General features: G+C 44.3%; 1 protein-coding gene across 3 annotated transcripts in view; it reads right to left on the reverse strand.

Annotated features, from left to right (window-relative positions):
• The window catches only part of scrib (scribble planar cell polarity protein), a 75548-nt gene extending 55186 nt beyond the window's left edge, over positions 1-20362 (reverse strand). For all 3 annotated transcript variants that reach the window (XM_078291444.1, XM_071921462.2, XM_071921461.2), the window contains exon 1: positions 19361-20362. In XM_078291444.1, coding sequence (XP_078147570.1) covers positions 19361-19519 — 159 coding nt within the window. In that variant the 5' untranslated portion in view covers positions 19520-20362. The remainder of the gene's footprint in view (positions 1-19360) is intronic.
• Positions 20363-21360: the final 998 nt, after the last annotated feature.

Here is a 21360-nt window from a genome sequence, read left to right on the forward strand (position 1 = left end):
ATTTTTAATGGATCCTGTCTGTATTAATGCAAATTTGCAGGCTAAGGTACAAAGATCAGCTCATAGATTCCTATTAGCCAGTTGTCTAGGATGTCAGCGTATATGGTTAAGTAAATAGTAACCCAATAGTACTGTAATGTCTGCTGGTGTTGACTGATTCCAGGGGGTTGAGGCAGGCAGATTGAGACAGAACAGGTGGAGATGTCATGCTCTGGCTCAGAGGCTCCTCCGCTGACAAATACACAAAGCTGCAAAGTACCTCCAAGACACACGCACAACTCAGAACTGAATTCATGTAAGCCTTTATTACCCAGAGACATAACTTGAAACCTGAACCACTCAAAAACTAAGCTAAACTAAGCTCTACTCACACACATCTGAAGCTAGCCATATCCATGAGTCTTATCGTACAACATTTATATAAAATACAAATGGGTCCACATTTGTCTAACTTGGTCCAACTCACAAATCAGGCACATCAATTGCAGCCGAAGCACATGACAAAGGAGAGGAATGGTATCTTCGAGAGTTTGTGACAGGCTAAACCTAACATAGGAGCTTGGTACCATATAGATGTACAACATCCCCATGAGAAAAAGAACACATGTAGCCACTAAGCTTGTGCTATTCCACAACATGGCAGACAACATGTTTGGCTTACCGGCCAGACTGGGAGACGGACCGCTCCTACTGGCTGACCAGGAAACTAAGTTTGTTATCCACCGACCACAGCGGCTGGTGGATTCCAAAATGTACTAGTTTTTTGATTTTTAGAATAGAAAAAAGTCCTGGTTGGTTTCCTGACAACGTTTCTGGTAAAGAAGGTAAACTAAACAGCCATAACCAAGTTACAACCATTGAACTGGTGGCTGACGTTGATTTCCTACCATGTGGCTCACTCGCAGAAACTGAGCAGCGAGCCTGATGCTTCTGACACGTCGAGGTTTAGCAATCCTATCAAAAGCTCTCTGACCTCTGACATGTGCCCAGGGTTTAGCCCTAGTGGAGCTCTTCCAGGTCAAGCAGAGGCACGGCTGTGATGTTTACAGTAGAGCAGGAACAGAACTAGGGCTGTCAAAACTATTGATCTTTCAATAAGCATTGATTCTGGACTTTTGCAACTATATCAACATCCAATGCACCAAACATTCGATACCAGCCAGGATATTTCGCGCAAAACGGGACCACAAGTTGACTTGTCAAACTGAACGGCAGGAAAAAATGAATGGAAACAAGAGCCTGTGTTCAGCAGCATGCTCAGAAACACACAGGCACAGACGTACACAAAGAGAGGGAGGGGGAGAGCACACATTGAGCAGTCCCGCCTCTTGCCTCTCACCTCTCACTCGCTCTTTCCATTCACACTCTGTTTTAAGATGCTGTGCTGTCTTTAGCGTCACGTTGGATAATTTTGTCAGGCGTGATGGCATGTGCGGCGAAGCCTCCGCGACCAGCAGACCAGCAGGTCAAGGCTGACAGAGGATCACATTGATAAGCTACTACCCCTTTCAAAGAATCTTGCAATTGCAAAGAAATTAAAAACTGTATAACTTACACTAATGGATATTGCTGCATACACAGACACTCGGGGCTCTCCAGCAAAGTGTGTTTCTGCGCCTATTCTGAGCCATTTCCTCACCCTGACAGTGATTTTAAAGAGGAATACAGAGTTGATAGCACTTTTGTTGTACTTCTACCTTTAATATATGTTCTATATTCTTTTTCACTGTCTCAAATTACGTTGAAACTATTTTCAAAGCTGTTATTTAGCTGTTAAAGTTTTGTTATCATAAAGAAGAGCAATAGTTATAGTTCATTAAAAAAATGCTATCCTATTTTGTGTGCCTATGGTGTGTTATTTATTTTTTTGCCGTGGTATTGAAAATAGTATAGAATATTGACATTTTTACTGGTATTGTATCAAGGTCCAAAAATTTTGGAATTGCGACAACCCTAGAGAGAACTAAATAATGCAGAACATGCTGTTTAGTTCCCGTCTCTTGATGCTTTCATTTAACATTGAGAGCATGACAAAGAGTGGATGTGGCACAACCAAAACGTCTGTGACCGAGAATGGCAATTGCTTGGTGCGGTAAAGCGATTTCCAGTCAGCATTTTAAAAATAGACACGTAATCCCTCCAGTGTTGCTGTATTGGGGGGCTAATCACTGCTTTGGTTACTAAAACCGTCACCGTAACAGAGAGAAGCTCATACAGCCAGGTCTGGGACACCACGTCCACACCTTAGTTAACACACACACACACACACACACACACAGAAGACTAAGAGCTAGCAATATGAGTCCAAGAGCAGATTTGCATTCCAAACCAAATTCAAAGCAGCAGCCAGGTTGGCGGTCTTGAACTTGATGTTTCAGGAGCTCTTGCGCCTGCCTTCTGCATGCTTGTGTTCTCCATGTGTTCTCCATGAATCTGCCAGTGACTGCTAGAGGGAACGGCCATGTTGGGCAGTTCCTCTACCGATGAGACAAATCTGAAGGCCTCAGCCCAAAAGGGTGTGGCATCACACACACTAACACTGCATGTAAATTAACATGCAGTTGTCTGGGAGAGTAACTAAGCAAACCATGACAACAAAATGAACACAAGCGTAGGGACATTCCTAATACTATGTTTTGTGTGCAACACATATTTGCCGATTACCATCAATGGACCAGCTAGATTGCATTGTTGGGGGCATCCTGTCCCACTGCTGGCCCATCAAAACTGTTTTCAACCTGGTGGTGGTCCAGTCCCATTCAGACCTTGCACTTTAGTTCAACTAATGACCTGTGATTCTCCAACTATGCTCTCACACAGCAGGAATGAATGAGTATACAGGGAGATCAAAAACTGCGGACGGGGAGCCCCCCCCTACCTCCACCCCTCTCCCTGACTTCGTCACACACTCTCTCATTCTCTTTCTGTGTTCCCACAAACATGACACAAAGCCAGAAGCCCTATTGTTTATAGTCCACAGAGGACGTTTGGCTCTTTCCTGGATGGGCTGGATCCGGTATGCGTCCGCCTGCCTGCCTGCCTGCTGCCTGCTCCCTGTTTGTCCTGCATTGTAGCGGTGCTGCAGGGTACCATCGCTGCAACCAGGCCCGCTGGCACTGCACAGCCCAGGCTGTTTAATGCAAGTCCTTTCCTGTCTGGACAGTACTCTGTCAACACATACTGTGATCAAAAAGAGTAGCACCATTAAGAAGAGCACTTTGGCTCTGTAACCGCTCGACTCTGCACAGAGGAATCTGACAGGCTCTGTGGAAGACTGGACATGGATGCACAGACCCACAACAAAATAAAGACAGTGCTCACTGTGGTGCTGGGCATGGTTACAGTTAGAATTGGAGGGTTGTAATAGTCCTGAAGTTGCCATCATGCTTTCATATCAAGACAGCAGATGAGGGTCAGCCCCAAAGTAGAATCTGATTTACTGTACTTCAAGATTCTTTCTACTCATGTTCTGTAACAAGTCACAGTGGATTACAGTCAAGTGGATGAAAAATGTTATCAGTACTTGTCACTTGTCAATTTACACAAATGGAGAGCATCTTCATGCAAATTGTCACTTGTGGTCTATGTTGAGTATTACACACGTAGAAAGGTTACTGGCCAAGTGTGTGTGTGTGTGTGTGTTGTGTGTGCATTAGCAGCCTTGGTACAATTGGCTCATTGTGTGTGTCCAGGTTGCGGCCTCCCTCACAGGATCATGTGGCTGAGCGTCAGTGGTTTTGCAGCAACGGCCTCAGCATTCTTCCTCTTTCAGCAGGATTCACACAGGTCTCTCTCTCTCTCTCTCTATGTCTCACTCCCTCAGGAATGTTCTGTGACTGTTGAAATGGACGTGAAAAGGACAGCTGTGACGTCCCCTGGCTTCTCACATCATCTCAGTGTTTCCCATACAATGTTAATATTTGGGTGACCTGTCCAGGTAAATTAACAGCCCACCAAGTCCATTTTTGTTTTGGATTCATTTCAGGTGCTGTGATTCATGAAGCACGTAGTTTTCAAACAATCAAGATTCAATGCTGCCACGCTGGGAAAGCATGTTAGTGAACTACAGTGACCATAATTCATTGCACCTATGACGCAGCGCATCTGTGCTGCTTCAAGTCATGGATTGTCTCTGCTGACAGACTGAGTGGAGAGACAGTTTGAAACGTAGCCTCGACAATCACACAGAACTGTAATAGTGTTGCAATGCCATTAGCTTATACTAGACTGAGAGATTTCAGTGCCTGAAAAAATATTGAGTTTCTGGGCTCACTAAATGAAACATCAATAACAAGTAGTTAGTAACCCCCCACTCCCAGCGCTGCCAAAATAAACAGACAACGTGTGGGAAACACTGGATCCACAGCAACAACACTTTTAAAAAGGGAAGTGGTAGCCTAGGGTTGAATGAGAAGCACTAACTTCTCCCTTATCAACTACTGTTGAGGTGTCCTTGAACAAGGCAAGGCAAAACCCAATTCCTCCAGTGGTGCTGCTCTGTGACAAACCAGCTGGTTTTACTGGGTAGCTCCCAAGTGTGAAATGTGTGAAAATGGGTGAAGCAGGGCACTGCTGAAAAAGAGCATGCGTGTTCAGGCAACTTTTCCTTAGATAGATAAAAGTTTGAAAAAAATCTAAGATGTCCAATTCAGGACCGTTGCAATTCCTAATTGTGACTATGATATATGTAACACGAAGTGTGCCAGGAAAGCGGTTTCCTCTATTCTGATGAAAGCACATAGGCCATATCATATTGCCTTTTAAAAAACACTAGGCGTGGTTATGTAAAAATGCCCAGGCTGGTGCTGCTATCACAGCATGACATGCCAGAGGCAGGACAGATTCAAACAGCCCCTTCTGTTCACCCCAGAGAAAGTGAATCTTGACCTACATTGCCAGCTGGGGTTTTAGATTCATATCATGTCTCTGTGAAGGTGTCTTGACTTGTCAACATTGGATTAACAGGCAACAATGATACACTTTGGACTATTTGTATGAAGTAGCAATGTAAGGTTTTTGATGCTCCCATTGTAATCCAGTGGTCACATTTATTCATTTGCTTGGGCTATTTACTTTAAGTTATGTTCCACAGTCACTCATGAATTAGCAATCCTAAATTAAACAGTCTCATGACAAATTAACACACAACAACAGAACAGCTCATAATGGGGCTCATCAACAGATGCCAGACACTCCCAAATAATTTCAGACCGCAATCATGGGACTGGCATGAAAGAAACCCTATCAAATGGGATTGACAGTCGAGTGCTGCATGGACATGAGCTGACAAACATCTGTCAGTTCTGCCTAGTGCCTACAAATCTGGATTAAATAGGGAGTTTGTTTTCTCTTACTGTTTAATAAGTCAAAAGGTCAAAGTAAGAGGAAAATTACTTAACATGCACGCAACCAAATGGCAACAGAATACACTTAATTCAGTTAACCTACTTAATGTACAGTATGTAGCTTGTCTTTAATTCCTAAGCCAAGGACATGGAGAGCTGCACGCCATCATGTTATTTAATATAGGAAGCTTCTCAATTTATGGGGCCTGTTGAGATTGTGAGAAAGTAAAGATCTTCAGAAAACCACCTAAGCCTGGCTGGATCTACAGCACTAATTTCAATAAGCTCTCCACAAGAGTAGCACAAAGTCACCTCTATGTAGTTCACTGATCTAGAATTCTAACCCCTGTGGAAAAACACTGTTCCACTTTAGGTGCTGCCATAAAGTGTGCCTGCCTTGCTGCTGCAGCTTTTTCAAAGCCCAAGGACAAAGTGTGGCTTTGAGACAAGCAGGTCTAGTCTCCCTCTGCTCCTCTGGGATAGGTTTTGGCTGGGGCAGAGGCCTAGGTTTCTGTGTTGCAATCAGATTTGGAAAGGCAGTGGCTAGGGCCTCTGCGCTTACAAGGAGGCAGGTCTGCAGTGACAGGGAAGCACCAGCCCGTTTGGTGTCTCTCCCTGACAACCCTGGATAAACGCACCCCCGCATCAGGCAAACCACTGGCCCTGGGAGAACCATCACCCTGGAGACCAGCGTTTGTTCAACGAGGAAGCCAGGGTGCAGAAACCTCCACAGTGACGCTTGACTGACTATGAACTGAAAACTTAAAGGAACACTTTGCAGATTTTCAACCAGCTTTGTATCATTACAATGTCGGTAGTATATGCAAATGAACAATGTTTACCTTCCCTCCATGTTGCCTGCACCGAGAGCTCCCCGTTCATTTGCCGGCAGAAACTCAGTTTTGCCTGCTCTCGATCCGACTGTCCGTGGATGCGGGCATACAAAAATGAGTAAGTACAATCTGTAGTTCGAATAACAGCCATGCGAGCCGGCGCAGCTTCAAAATCTGTCGTTCTTCCGAGAACCAATGACGTCACTAGTTCGCGGAAGTACAACAGATTTTGAAGCTGCGCCCCAGAGACACAGAGAACATTAAAAAAACCTGTTGTTGTTTTTCACACTATATCCCGATTTCAGATAGATAGAGATATGGTTGAAAATCGGCAAAGTGTTCCTTTAAACTAAGCCTCGCTCTGTGGAGATACATTATCTGCTTAAGAATAAAATACGCCCACTATGTGAACATCTGCATTGTATCATCATCACAAATGGCAGAGCCATTACAATGAATATAATCTGGCTTTCTGTATCGCTGATCTTCATTTTCTGTGTTGTGGATCCATTCTTTTAAATCATGGGCAGGCGAGTGCTCAACACTTAGCAGAGTATACACTTATGTTAAATGCAACACAGAAGACAACACAGATGCCGTTACTCAGGATTACAAGCCAAACCCCATTAATATGTCATGGAGACAGCATAATTACAGAGTCGTCTCCACACGACTCCAGAGAGGATCAACGGCAGGGACGACCAAAACACCAGCCCTAAGCCCGCAGGAAGAGAGAGGCAAGCACATACTGATCCCAGCTATCCCTCCAAGGCTGTCTGAAGCACTTTTTTTCTACATGCGCGATGTCATGCAACCTGGTTTGTGACAGCAGCTCTAAAAATACACTCCATTAAATGCCACGAACGATGGGGGAATCCGATGCACACCCGAGTCGCACTCGACTCTGGAGCACAGATAGTTCGGTTAGTGCCTTTGTCAGCATGTCAGGTTTCATGTGTAGTGCAATGAACTGTCCACACATGAGGTGATACCGAGTCCAACCAAACATGGTATATACTCTCACTGGCTTGTCTTTGACCTCACCTGACACATCCCTGTGCTGCTGAGCTGCAGCGACTGCCGCACACACTGTTCCCTGGCCTGACTGGCCTGCAACTACGCCACCTCTGCAGCCTATCGCCGCATTCCTCCTGCGGCCTGCAACGGACGACTGCCTGCCCGCACAAAATTACTATGTAGAAGAAGTGATTCATGTCAAGTGGGATCTAGCTTATCATCTAGCTTGGTCAGTTATGGATATTAGGAAAATAAAAAAGAAAGGTAAACATTGTTCCTCTGACATTCCCTGGTAAGAAATGGTGAGAAGCTTAGCTGATGTCTCTGGGCGTACCAAAGTATCACAACAGCCAGCAGAGGGTATGTGAGGCGATGGGGTAAAGCAAGAGTTCAGAAGTATCAGCCAAGTCATTGACAGATACACACAGCGCTGATGGTTTTGGCAGGTTAGGGCAGGTAGCTGCAGAGGCTGCCAGGGCTCCTTAAATTAGGATCACACTTAATCGGCAATGCATTTGTGTTCAGTTCTGCGTTAGGATCTCGTCGGCTCGTACGTATTACGATGAAACTGATTAGAAATGGCTATCGATTGTAGTATTACAACTTGCAATTCTGATTCACTAGATGTTTTCATTATAACAGCATGCGTTTTAGTCTACACATGCATTATATACAAGTACACACATGCATCACCTTCATCACAACTCAATGCATCTGCAACACAATGACGCAGCAGTAACGGATTCTCTCATTTGACATGAACTTCCGTCAGAGGGTAATGCATTCAGTGCATTGAATGCATCCTGGCCTTAGCTCCTTGTCTCCCAGCATCCACCCTGATCCAATCCAACCGACCTCTCCCTCCAGGGCAAATAAAGACAAGAGGACAAAGAGGATGAAGAGGACAGGAGAGGGAAGAGGAAAAGCAAGAAGAGTGGACAGAGAAGAGATGATGATAGCGAGGACAGGTCTCGGTAATTCAAAACAGTTTCAAGAAGAGGGTGCACTCCTCCTTCTATTTTAGTAGACACTAATTGAAACTCTCTTTCCTAATCTGTAAACACACCATAGAATATTGCAATTTTGTGTGCCCTTCTCACTCTACACTTTGTGTTGCCATTGTGTCAGTCAAGGTGCAAGGTATTTCAGTTGGTTCGCCTAATCACACCTGGGGTCTCAACGGACAAAAAAACAAAAACAAAAACAAAAAAAAAGGCAGCTAATTATCAAACAGGCCCTTTAAACATGCAGCTCTTTGAACAGTGCTATCAAAGTGTCTCCTACATTCTTCCAGCTTGGCTCCTTAACCAGCACTCCCATTTGTGTTAAAGCCCCCCGGAGAACACGGGCTGGCTTAATTAAAATACTATTAGAATGAGAGCAGGTTCATTTTAAACAAGGGGAGACCGAGGTCAAGTTTGATTAGATGGAAAATTCAACTCTGAAGAAAGGTGCGTCTAAGTGGATGCATGCATGCTTCTCTGTTTGTGTAAGTATAGGTTCTGCGTGTGGGCTTTACCAACAGGAATGTGAGTGAGTAAGTGCAAGTCTGTGTGAGTGTGTGTGTGAGTGTGAGTGTGTGTGAGAGAGAGAGGGCGGCTTCCAGAGGGCAGGGCGAACTCCTGGAGATTCCAGGCATGCCTGCATTTCCTCGGATGTCACGTGCTGCAGTGCAAACAAAACTATGCCGAGTTAATTACACACGACAGACCAAGGCTGTCACATTTTCCCAAATGTTTGAGTCTTTAACAAACCATTATTAAGGAAAGTTCGGTCAAAATTGCTTGAAACACCACTTATCATATTAAATGTATCAAAACTGGAGTAAAATAATTCAAGCACTTTGTTATTCAAGACTACAAAGCACAGTGGAGCGCTCTCATAAGCTCAAAGGCTTTAGATTCTCTCTAAAGCTCTAGCAGCCTAAATATTGTTTTGGGAAATTTAACTGATCTCTCACGAAACCGTGTTGGAAAAAATATAATTAGAAAGCTGACTGGTGGGAGAGGAAAACAAAAAGAATGAACATTAAGTGTTGCATTGGGAATTGCCGCAATTGCTAAAATAACTGACCTTTTACTAAACACAATGCCCTTGCAATCAACACTTGCTGAATCAAACGTCAGCTTTGGCTGTCCTTTTCTGACCGAGTTCAACTATTTTACGTGTCAAGTTCAACTCTAAGACACCAACAGGAGAAACAGCACAGGAAAGGGTTAACTGCTGGGACCAAAACATATTCACAAAAAAATGAGCAGACAATCATAGCATTCTTGCTGCACTGAAGATGAAAAGATGTGCTTGGGGGCCTGCTGACAGGCCCGCTGACATGCACACACACACACACACACACACACACAAAGGCCCATATTGGACATGCATGAGTGCCGTCTCCTTGTGTGACAACAAGAGAACAAGGCCTCATCTACAGACCTGTTACTGCCTCGTTTGTCACCGCATGTTATTCATCAGTGGCATGTGCATGACACATACATGCGTGCACACTGCTTTCGTTGTCTCCAAAGACCCCCGCTGTGCTTTCTATTGACCTCTCTCATCCACTCTCTCTCTCTCACACACACACAGAACGTTCACCCATCAGCACCTCTATTAGAAGGCCAAAATTGGTCATGTGGCACAACCACAACCAACACATTCAACCTGCTCTCTATTGTGTTTGCTCACTGACCAATCAGCCAACCAAGACCATTTGGCATTGTTGAATTCTAGAAGTGCCTCACATCTGAACGGGATATGACTGACTGCTTAAAAAGGATGGTCCCAGAACCAGATCAGGGTTCCAGACTTTTTCCATGGGAGGCACTAACATTTTTAGTTGGTGGCACCTGCAGCACCAATATTTTAGACTGGAGACTGCTTCACACAGCAATTCATATGTTGTGTATTGTAAGTTGCCGGTTGAAATTAATACTTTCATGCCTAGAATGTCACTGTGCTGTATCGATTGGATAAACGTACGTAGATAATAGGTAAAGAAGGCAATATTAGGCAAATCTATTCACACCAGATTTTGGTTTGCCATTAGTCAGTGCTGAAGATTTTAAAACTATCTCACAAGTGAATTTGCATTTCCTTTTAACCAGAAAGCCTATCCCAGACAACCAAAGCAGAGCCTACCCTATGACAGACCTGAATACCTATTTCACACACAAACAAACCAGCTGACACTGGCTAATGGTAGGGCAAATCTCTACAATAGTGTAATTAATAGGGAAGAAAAGTATGCAATGGGGCAACTGTAAATTTGAATAATTGACTGTTTTACATTAGTGATCAATGATCTCACAACATTAGTGTACAGGAGTCTCACAACACTGACCTCTGATATAGGGCCCTGTTACTGCATAGTACATTTGTTTGTAATCAGCAGATCAATATGTGCACACACCAAATCAGAAACTGATTCAGTAATGGACTGGATGATTGGACAAATACCTGCACAGCTCTCTCAGTTTCAGGAAACATTTCTCAACATATCCAAAGCCAAGCTCTCCATATCATCTGTGGCTGATTATGATGCTTTTTAAATCTTTTAAAGTCTTGGCTGATATAGATTATTATAACAGTTTTACTTGGTGTCCATTCAGGTCACACACAGCAGTTCTCAATGGAGCTAAAACAGCTCTGCTATTCAGAAATAGACTACCCTTTATCAGAAATAGTATTTTTCTTAGGGAAAATTACGAAACAAAATTTCAGAGACTTGGCTGGGTGGGGAAAAAATTCTGTGTCTCTAGTGGAAAAAGAGTTGCAAAATGCAACCAAATGGTTACACTCTGGAGCCCTGTAGATGGCTGGCAGTGAGATAGAGAGTCAAGTAAAGAGCATTAAAGTGGTGTAGACACTGTCATCATAGTAGTAAACACTGCTGCAGCCAGTGTATTATTGCACTTTATCTTGACTCAGGGCTCCACATTGCTTCACAGGTTGGTGCCACAGCTTGTAGGGATTACAGAGAAACAAGGTGCTTTCTGTCACTTATCAGATACCCTATGAGTTAAGAGAGTTAAGAGAGCGTGTGTGTATGAGTGTGTATGCGGGAGAGAGGGAGGAGCAGGGAACCAAATTAGAAACATTGCTGTACTAGGAGGGGCCTGCTGGAGTAAACGGCAGCTCATGAGTTGTGACAAAGTAACAATGAAACATATGGCGATTTTTGTCGCACACAAAGCTCCTGTTTTTATGCTTGGGCTTGCGTTCCCCTGTGCTCTGCAAACAGCGCCCAGTGTGGAGATGGACTCACAAAAACAGTGCATTCCACGGCTCACTTGATTATTCCCACTTCCTGCTAGCAGAGACGCTCCCAACAAAAAGGAATCAACAAGAAAAACACGGGCGTCAACAAATCAGCCCGGCCCAAACCTAGACGCTGACTGACTGAGCGGCCCCACAGGAAAACAAACCAGCGCTTTGTGTGTGTCCCGTAGCAGCTCTGCCACTGGGACAGGCCCAGACAGAAAGAAGTCATTCTAAAACTGGCCTCTCGTTCTGGACCACTATATAAAACCAGAGTCGCTTTGTTCTGGTAGCTGTTGTACGGATGAACTGATTACTAAGCGGTTAAATTTCACTTTCTACTACTGCGGCTGAATACGCATTCAAATAGGAAATGTTAAGTGGTAGAACACCGCTTGTTTTTGTAAAATCCAGGAAGAATCTAGCATTGTATATAACAAGTAGGATGGCGATAAGAGAGCAGATGATAACAGGACAGAGACTCATGCTGGTATCCTGAAATCTAGAGCCACTAGAGCAGCAGAGCACACAAGCCTGAGGATGCAGAGGTGTCAGGTTTCAGAGTGAGAGATAGAGGCCTTCAATGACTGTGTGTGGCCAGCAGATAAAGGGCAGCATTTGTTTGTGGTTGGTTTTAGTGCCATCCTGGGCGACCTATTCCCCCACAGGGATATCAGCGCCCTCACAGATTGGCCTCAAAGGGCCATTTGTGTGACCACGAGTGTAGTTCCTGAGCTCCTGGAAGATGAAAAGGTCCAGAACCAGCATCCTATCCCAAAGAAATGTCACTGCTGAATTTAACCACTTCCAACCTCACAGGTTCACTGGCAGCAGTCTCTTCTTTTGAGTCTGTGGCTTCAGCATAACCTGTCAACATGTGCAAATGCCTCAGAAAAACTGTTTACTTGAGCAGGATAAAACAACTGGCACATGATGACCTCACACTGTCATGCTTGCAGGATGGGAAATTGCCACCAGCTAGTAAATTACAAGTAGTTGAAAAGTTAGTCTGCTTTACCAGTCACTTTGACAGGTAGCAACTATTGTTTGGAGATCCTTTTCTACTCAAACAACTAGAGATTCTGTGCAGTACCACTGTTCATTTGTGGCGATGAAGTATAGTTCTCAATGAATACAAGACAGTTGTGGGAGTGTAAAGGTTTGCAGCTAAGGTGTGGAGATTCGTAATTAAAGTTAATTTTTCACAGTAACAGAACTTTTACTTCTTTTTATTACCACGGCCGCCCAATAAAGGACAGACATGATCTGTAGAAAATTCTTTTCTCAACTGCTGTAAACTGTGATGATGTCTGATAACTCACAGATCTAGATAAGCTAAGTGTCTCATCCCTCACTGACTGAGCTGAATTTGCTTCTTGGCACCCTTGGGGAAAAAATTATTTGGCTGGTAAAACAGCGAAAGCTAAACTTTGGAATCCACCAGCAACTGTGGCCATTTGATAAAAAAAAACAAAGTTTCCTTCCTGTGTTGCATGTTGTTTATGTGTGTTTTGTAATAGGGATTTAAGTGTGCCACCCCCAGCCACCTGATACAGACAGGCCTGTTCCCTTTACCTGTTCTGGCTAGAGAGAGAGGATGAATTATGAGACATAAATAAAGCTGGACAGAGAAAATGGCGTCACATTGCACATCTTGTCTATGTGTACTTAATGCTTGAAGCAAACAGAACTCCCGTCCTATCGCAGCGCTCCAGCAGTGCATGCAGCACAGCCGCAGACTCTCCCCTATCGCAAACAGCTGCCACCACCGCAGCCATCAATTATTCACTGGCCTCCTTGTTTACCTTTGAGGCTGGCGACCGAGGCCAGAGTGCATGGGAGAGTGGTGAGACACCGCGGCATGAGTGTAAAGATCAGTGTTAGGCTTGGCATTGCCCTTAAACAGTTAGTCTGCTGCTGTTGATGGCAGCATCGTCACTATTTCCCAGGCAGAACACATGACCTTCTCAAAGTGAAAGAAGGGAAGGGGAGACGGTGTATCTGCGTGTGTTTGCATGTGCTTCCATGTCAGACAGAGTGAAGGAGAAGATCCATCTACAGACTGCTGGTGTCTCCCCAGGGGCCGGCTGTTAGCTCTGTGACCATTTCTCTGACTGCTTCTTTCGCACCTGACACTCTGTCAGCCCAACCTCCTGTGTTCATGGATGGATGACCCGTGCATCAGAGTCCCAGAGGATTGGGGATCAGTGGAGCTCAGCGCTGCTCCCTGCTCTGCTCACAGAGACCCAGGATCACTTCCTCCAGTGTGGGTGCCAGAGCCCCCCTTCTCCTGTTAATCCATCTCCGGAATAAAATCCCCCCCACACACACCTCCCTTTAACCCTCCTCATCGCCAGAGGGGGGTGGGGCAGGATGTGAGACCAGCTGGTCATCAGCTCAGACAAAGAAACCTGCTGAATGTGCTCTTGCATCAAAAAGAACCTCAAATCTCTCACACTGCTATTTCTTCACGGCCTCATCTGCTCTGGATCCCTCTCACTTTCCAGGCGCTGTGATTCAGCACAGTCCTGTATGGGGGCCTAATGACAAAACCTCTTCTTTTGTTTTTTTCTTATGGATGTGGCCTGTGCAGCTCAGGGTGGGGGGAGGGTCAATTACACTGAGAGACAGAGGAAATCTTATAGTCTGGCCTAAGACAAGAAAAAACAAATCCAACATTCATATAACAAATGATGTTTTATTGTATAATAATTTAGACATTGCGAATGCTGCCATACCAAAGCAGGAAAGAGGAGAGCGGAAGAGAGAGAAAGAGCCAGAGGAACGAATGTGGTTAACCGCAGAGGGGCCAGTGGCAGGTGTAATTTATCACTGGTCCTAGCCTAGTTCAGCCAGTCGCTGGGGAAGAGAGACCTGGGCTCTCCTGTAGAGTTTACTGTCTGGAGGGGGGGGGGGGTGTCTTGCAAACCTCAATAGCACATTTAAGGACACAGAGTACATGTCCTAGATTATTAAACAAAACTTCTCTAAGTTAACGTTGAACTTTTGGCTGCAAAGCCCAGCCAGGCGGAAGCTCCTGAAATATTAACAAGAATTCTCACACCTCCATTAGTAAAGATAGATGAGCGGAGCACCATTCATACTGGATCAGACTGAGCCATTTCCCAATCTTCCCTCTAAGATAATAATAATGACTTGCGAAACAAAGCTGCACAAAATTAAAACAAAAAAAGACCAGTTCCACTTTTCCGAAACAATGGTTCCAATAATAGGGCATTCAGCAAGAGCTGAGTGAAGGGGGCCTAAATTTAAAGTTTCATTTGACCCAAGGCTGAACATACACAAGAGACTTGAGAGAAAAGCACTCAGATTTTTATCAGTGCATTTATGTGCTCCAAAAGAGACCCAAATGGCAGAAAAGCAGATCCCAGAGGAAGCATTCTCTGAAACGCACTGGCCTGTATGAGAGAGGGTCAAAAGTGGGGGGCTAAGGAGCGTTTTCACGGCCGGGTGAAGCCCTAATCTGCCCCTGGGCCACAGACCCGCTAACACACACAGAGGGGACTGGTGACAGCTGAGGATTAAACAGATTGCGCACTCATACTTCCTATTTATCATGCACTCATACTTCCTCTTCTTTTAAACTACAAAATATCTAAACAGCTACTTTTCCAATTTAACACAAAACCTGGTTTCCAATTAGCAGGCTGTTCAACCAAGGATAAAAACATAAGCTGGGAACCTCATGGCATCGCAAAGAACGATCAGTCACTCAGAGACACATTCACTGACAGCAGTGACAGATATCCCAACAGCCCAATCACTAGATGCTGAGCTCTTCAGATTTTGGCCTGTAGCGAGTGCTGAGGCAGTAAATCAGTAGTGTAGGATACCAAGTCTACCTGGAAGGTCCTATTAGGTAATAATACTGGGAGCGACATGCATAAAACCTGTTTTGCAGAGTAGACAATGCTTCATACATCCAGTGGAGACACACCCACCAGGGATTTGTTCCCTATTTGAACAATGGAAAAGCCATGAGAAGAATGAGTACAGGCCTATATACTAGGCTATGTACCTGCTTTACAGGTGTTGTTTTGGCAAGTGTACTACTATATATAGCTGCAGGTGACCTGGATCCTCCAAAAAGGGACCCTCTCCTGTTCTTTTCAGCAGGTGTGACTGACCTCTATCAATCCTGAAAAATGACCATTTGAGTAACGATGTGTTTTCAGCCTTAATGTAAGCCTTGTCGGGGCCGTTGCAAAGCACACAGAGGAAACACAAAGAGCCATGATATTGGATATGAGAGGGGGCAGTCAGACCGGGTGAATGGACTACTTTGTAACCTGTCATGGGACTTTAGGATGGCAAAAAAGATAATTCCCTCTTCCTCAACCCGATCTTTGAGGCAAGACTAGGTTGTCTGAGCAGCACTAAGCAATTTAAAGCACTGTGCTGCCTGCAACCTCCCCTACTGAAAACATAAAACACTCTTTTTGTAACAATGAGAGGGAATATGGATGATGAGGCATGCGGTTTTTAAACCAGACCATCATGAGCAATCCTTCAGTCATTTACAGAACGAGTTGGGTAAAAGCTTCACTTCACATGAGGAATAAAATAGGGATGTAAGAAATGCTTTCTCCATTCCTGCTGCAGTATTTCAATTATTGGCATGGCTACTTCACACAAAACTCACAAAAGAAACCTCCTTAACAACAAAACAAATGACCCATTAAGGACCATCTGAGATTAGGAGTTGTACCATGAGACAATAGAGCAGTGGCTCAAGAGCTCAGGCTATAAGGGTGTGAGGGGAATTCCTGACCAGTTGCTCTCTTAACAGGTTCTCTAGACTCATTCCATAGAGATAAGTCACACATTTTGACAACTGGCCTAATTAATACAAGATCTCATCTAGGCAGTGATTATACTAACAGCCAGGTCCTGAGCCAAGCAAAAATAGTAAAGACTAGTCCTGCACAGACTCTCGTTTTCGATCATACAAACCTAAGAATGATCTGAAGGTGGCAGAGACGTCATTACTACAGCAAGCATAATCTAAGATTGCCAGGTGGGCAGTGGAGAGGGGGTGAGTCACAGCAAACTTAAGAAACTGTCAGGACATCTAAATCTCCATCTGTTCACAATGTTAAACCCCTACCAAGACGATCTAGCACCCACCCTCCCCCAACACCACGCTGACGAGCACTACACGTCATGATAGCCTTTTTATTTATTATTTATTTAGCCTTGATTTATCCAGCTCAGTCCCATTGAGATTGTGGATGTTTTCTTCGGAAAGAGTGCAGCACATTTAGTCAGAAAAACACATTCTGTAATAACAGACATCAGAAAAAGTAAGAGGAAGAGAGATAGAGAAGAGGGGGGAGAAGGGGAGATAGAGCGAGAAGAAACAGTGACACAGTCCTGGAACAATTTAATCAAACCATTGCCAAAATCCATACAGATTCATCATCCACACTCCTAATAAATGCTTTAAGTTCACCAAGGGTTATGCTACCTGTTCCTTGCATTTAAAATCTTTCAATGGCCCTATTTTGAACATGTCCATGTTTATTTTATTGGTTTCATAATGCTATTACACTGAATAATGTACATTTACAAGAGCTAAACCAACCTCGTTTGACTGGTCTGTATGCCTGTGACTGTGTCCCCGTGACACCCTACAGCCCATAAAGGAGCGACACTTTGAGAAGGTGTTGCCTCTGAGCCGATTATTCTCTGTGGCATATGCTGTACATGGTGGTGCAGCAACACCCGTGCCATGATTCGTCCATACAGCTTGTCACGATAGGCTGGATCATGAAAGAAAAACAAGCTGAACTGATGAGCGAAAATGGATGTGAAACTCAATCTAAAAATTACCCAAGACTTACAAGAAAGTCCACAGACTTAACTCATGCTTATATGCGCACAGGTCTAACTGTGACAGGGAAGGAGCACGGAAAATGTATATAAAGGCATTCAGACCCTCACACATTTGTAGATTAATTACGGTAGCACCATTCCTCATACACTCACTGCCCCTGTTCTCAACCCTGTATGGGTCTGACCTCTCCTCTCACAGTGTTCCCTCTCTGAAGCCCTCGTGGTACTGAGGACCTGAGAGGGCCCATATGCTTTGTGTCTGCACGCAACGCATTCACAGACAAGCACTCGAGCCGGTATGTCAACACGCATTTATGTCTCCTGGTTAAAGCCAGTACCACATAGAGGGACTGTCTGTGTCGGTTAGCGGCCTATGCCCGAGTGTTTGAGTGTGTCCTTCATTCAGCCTTTCAGGGGCCCGGCACCAGGTACAGTGTGGATATCTGACTCGGGTGAACTAGGTGGAGGTAATGCACTGTCAGTCTGCAGCCAGGCAGGCCCCAGTTTTTGTGCTAGGAAAAAACAAACCATCCCACTAACTACACTGAGGACGGATTAAATAGCCTATTCAACAACTGCATGTCTATGTGTTTTGTTGAGTTGCTCTTCTCCCAACAACCCCCTCCTCACCATCTCTCCATCCATCTGTGCCAAAAAATTGAAGCCTGAAGCCAAGTCTGTCCCCTGAGCCATCATGCACAAGGCCATCTTTTATCAAGTCAACAGGGGGGGTTGATATAATATAAGTGCTCTTATGCGTAACACTCTAACACTACAAGTCAATGAAAATTAGGATTGTTCTACAACATGAAGCTATTCTGGTTGACTTTTGAGTATCAGGGCTTCGTTAGCTTGGGTTCTCTAAAGTAATAAATATTGTTTGTGGTTTGTTTTGAGTATGAGCCGTACTCCCAAACCACTGAATATGGTGTGCTGAAAATAATGTGGCTAATTGAAAAAATGATTACTGCAATACTGCACCGTGTGTATCAAAAGACAAACATGAAAAAGTTCCATTGTTTATGACTCTCAGAAGGTAACATTGGAGTGCTATGCCAAAACTTCAACCTCTGTTGACCCTGACTTGTTAACAATCTTCATTAGTGAATGTGCTACTTGTCCCTTTCACCACTAAGCTAGGCCATGAAGTCTGAGAGACTGTCACTGTCTTTTTCTGAACAGTGCATTCATATGAACTCCCAGCTCCATCACAACCGCAGCCCAGCGCCTTGTCCCAAGACAGAACAATGACCAGAACCGTATAATGAGGGGAAAGTCAAGTGAGTGTTTCACTCCACTGTTCTGGGGAGCCGGAGGAAAAAGGACAAATGGCGATCCTGCTCCCCTTGAAATAATCCCTTTGGGCATGCAAACAGAGCTTTTGTCATATTCCAAATAGTAGGAGAGTGGGTGGGGGCAGTGTGACAACTCATTCCACGCATGCCTTCCCACTCCGTGTCCAATCCCACTGGCCACTTCTGCCATTACTACAGGCAACATGGTGCATGCCATGCCAACTCTTTTGGCCCGGTTGCGTCCCTCTGAACATGCAGCACGCCCCCTCTGCAGCAGGAGAATCCTCTGCATGCCTCTCAACTAGAAAGCATCCATCACACCAGACCACTTTTCTCCAGACTCTCTTTTCCTTCATTCTACTTAACTAAAAGCTCAACACCCTTGGAATTCCTTGTCAATCTATGTGTAAAAACAGCATTAAAAAAAAGAGCTTGCATAATAACAGTTGCAACACACACGTTTTTCAAGGAAGGAACCGGGCAGATGCATTGCATGCCATTTTACTGCTCATGTCACCTGTCAGTGACCTTTGCTTTTCAAAGAGGTAAAGACAAGCCATGTGCAAGTAGAGGCGAGTGCAATGTGAAACTGAAATGTTTACAGACAGTAAATCACTTGCGCCCAACAAGAGTGAAAATAAACCCAGCCTATCACCATTCATTGAACACCCACATATTGTCACCAGCAGTCATAGGAATAAGAAGCATTCGTGATGGACACAGTGGAGACATGTTGTGGGCTTTCAACCCTGCATACCTTAGGCAATTCTTTGAGCTGGTTGGCATCGAGGAGAAGCTCTTCCAGGCTGCGACTGTAGCGGAATATCTCGTCGGGGACGGTCTGTAAATTGCAATGTCGCTTGTCCACCGACTCGACGTGGCGGTTACAGCGCCACAAGGGGATACACTTCAGCATGTCCGGCCGCCGTGGGGGATTTGGTTGCCGGTGCTACTCAAATCTCCGCATCGGAGGGTGAAGCAGGGGAAGGTTGCTGCGGGGGTTGAGGGAGAGGAAGAGGGAAATCACTGCTGAATGAGGCCGAAAACACGCTCAATGTCGAAACACTTCTGTTCCCACGACGATCCAAAATAGGAGGCCGAAATCCAGTTAGAGACACAAAAATTAATCCCCGCAATCAGATATATTTCCGATTTCAGTTCAGTTGTAGTCACGGGGTATCAGATTTGTCGCGTTGTCCACCCCCGGAGTTATAATTAACATAAACAAAACCGAGAACTCCCACTTGGTTGAAGTGTTTCCTCACTTGCACTCACTTCACACTCAGTGAGTAACGTTAGCCTATTTTGCTACCACCACCATCCCTGAATCAGACCGATGCCCTGCTGTTGCTAGCTGGAAAACATGCAGCCAGCTGCCCAGCTATAGACAAATGTTGTTTGATTTATCATAGTTATGAGTAATGTTGCTATTACAAGCACTTGGTCTATGCTATAGATAATAGCTACCACAAAATGTCCCGCGGAGCGCGTCTGGAGAGTGACCCGGGTCTGGCTGCGCAGGGATGTGCTCGTCCTCGCCGGTTGTTGTTAGCAAGCTAGTTAACGTTAGCTAACATTACGGCTTACGCCTTTGTGCCTGGCTATCTTTAGCTAGCACTATCGGCGACCGTTACTAAACCGCTTCCTAACGACCTAGCAAGTCCAGCAGCCACATCCCAAAAAGACGCCGAGAAAACTGTCCAGGGACTGTTTTTTTATTGCGATGTAGGTAAAATATCAGCAGCAAGAGCTTCGGCAGCAGCAGTGCTTCCCTCCCCTTGTTGAGTTGAGCCAGGCCGGTTAGTCGTGTGGGGGGCTGGGCTAGAGTCGAGCTGGAGCGCCGCCGCTTTGCGCCTCTCTATCGCAAAGGCCACACTTTACCTTATAGCTCCACCTAGCGATGGATATCCTTTGTTTTGTTTTTAGTGCACATGACCAAAAAAAGCCACTCATTTCAAGCAGCATATTTCTGTTCTTCCTCATATTTCTGCTGTTGTCAGTCTTCTTCGGCCCAAGCTTGTAACGTTAGATTCTTTGGGACGTGTGTTGTTTTCTCTATGAAAGCACTTGATTTTTTTTTTTTTATTATTCAAAAATTTTTAAGTCTAAAAATAACATTTACTGAATTATTGAATCTTCTATTTTCACTGTACTGAATCAATATGCATTTACTGTGCTATTCACTTCCAATCAACTGTTATTCTTTGTCTTTGTTTTGATGCTATAGGCTACTCTTTAAGTTATAGTTAGTTTGTTTAAAAACACTGATTGAGAGTCATTTGGAACTTTGTAAATATATATTTACATTGAGGATTATTTATTATTTATATATATATATATAGTAAAAATACTAGCAAATTAGTTCAAGGGTTAGGGTTAGGTAAATGTGTGCTGTAATTGGACTAACATTGGAGTTATATTCCTTTTAGTAGTATGCAGATAGTTTCCACTGCATCTATAACTATTTAAAACTCTATTCTATTTTATTTCATTACTCAATACAATGCTCTCATCTTTTTAGTTTCTCAATTTAATTTTTCCTCAGTCATACTGAGTACATGTAGGCCTAGACTATGCCAATGCACAACTGACAGCACTATATGCATAGTGCATAGTGGTTGGAAGTTAAATGTTGTCGTTATAAATACAGACTGGGCTAAAACAGGTTTTACACAGTTATCACAACCACGCATATAGACCAAGACCGGATAGTTGACTTCTTTAATTGCTTTGCTGATCAATGACATTTTAAGATCG

This window comes from Centroberyx gerrardi, chromosome 22 (genome assembly GCF_048128805.1).
Source record: "Centroberyx gerrardi isolate f3 chromosome 22, fCenGer3.hap1.cur.20231027, whole genome shotgun sequence".
NCBI lineage: Eukaryota > Metazoa > Chordata > Actinopteri > Beryciformes > Berycidae > Centroberyx > Centroberyx gerrardi.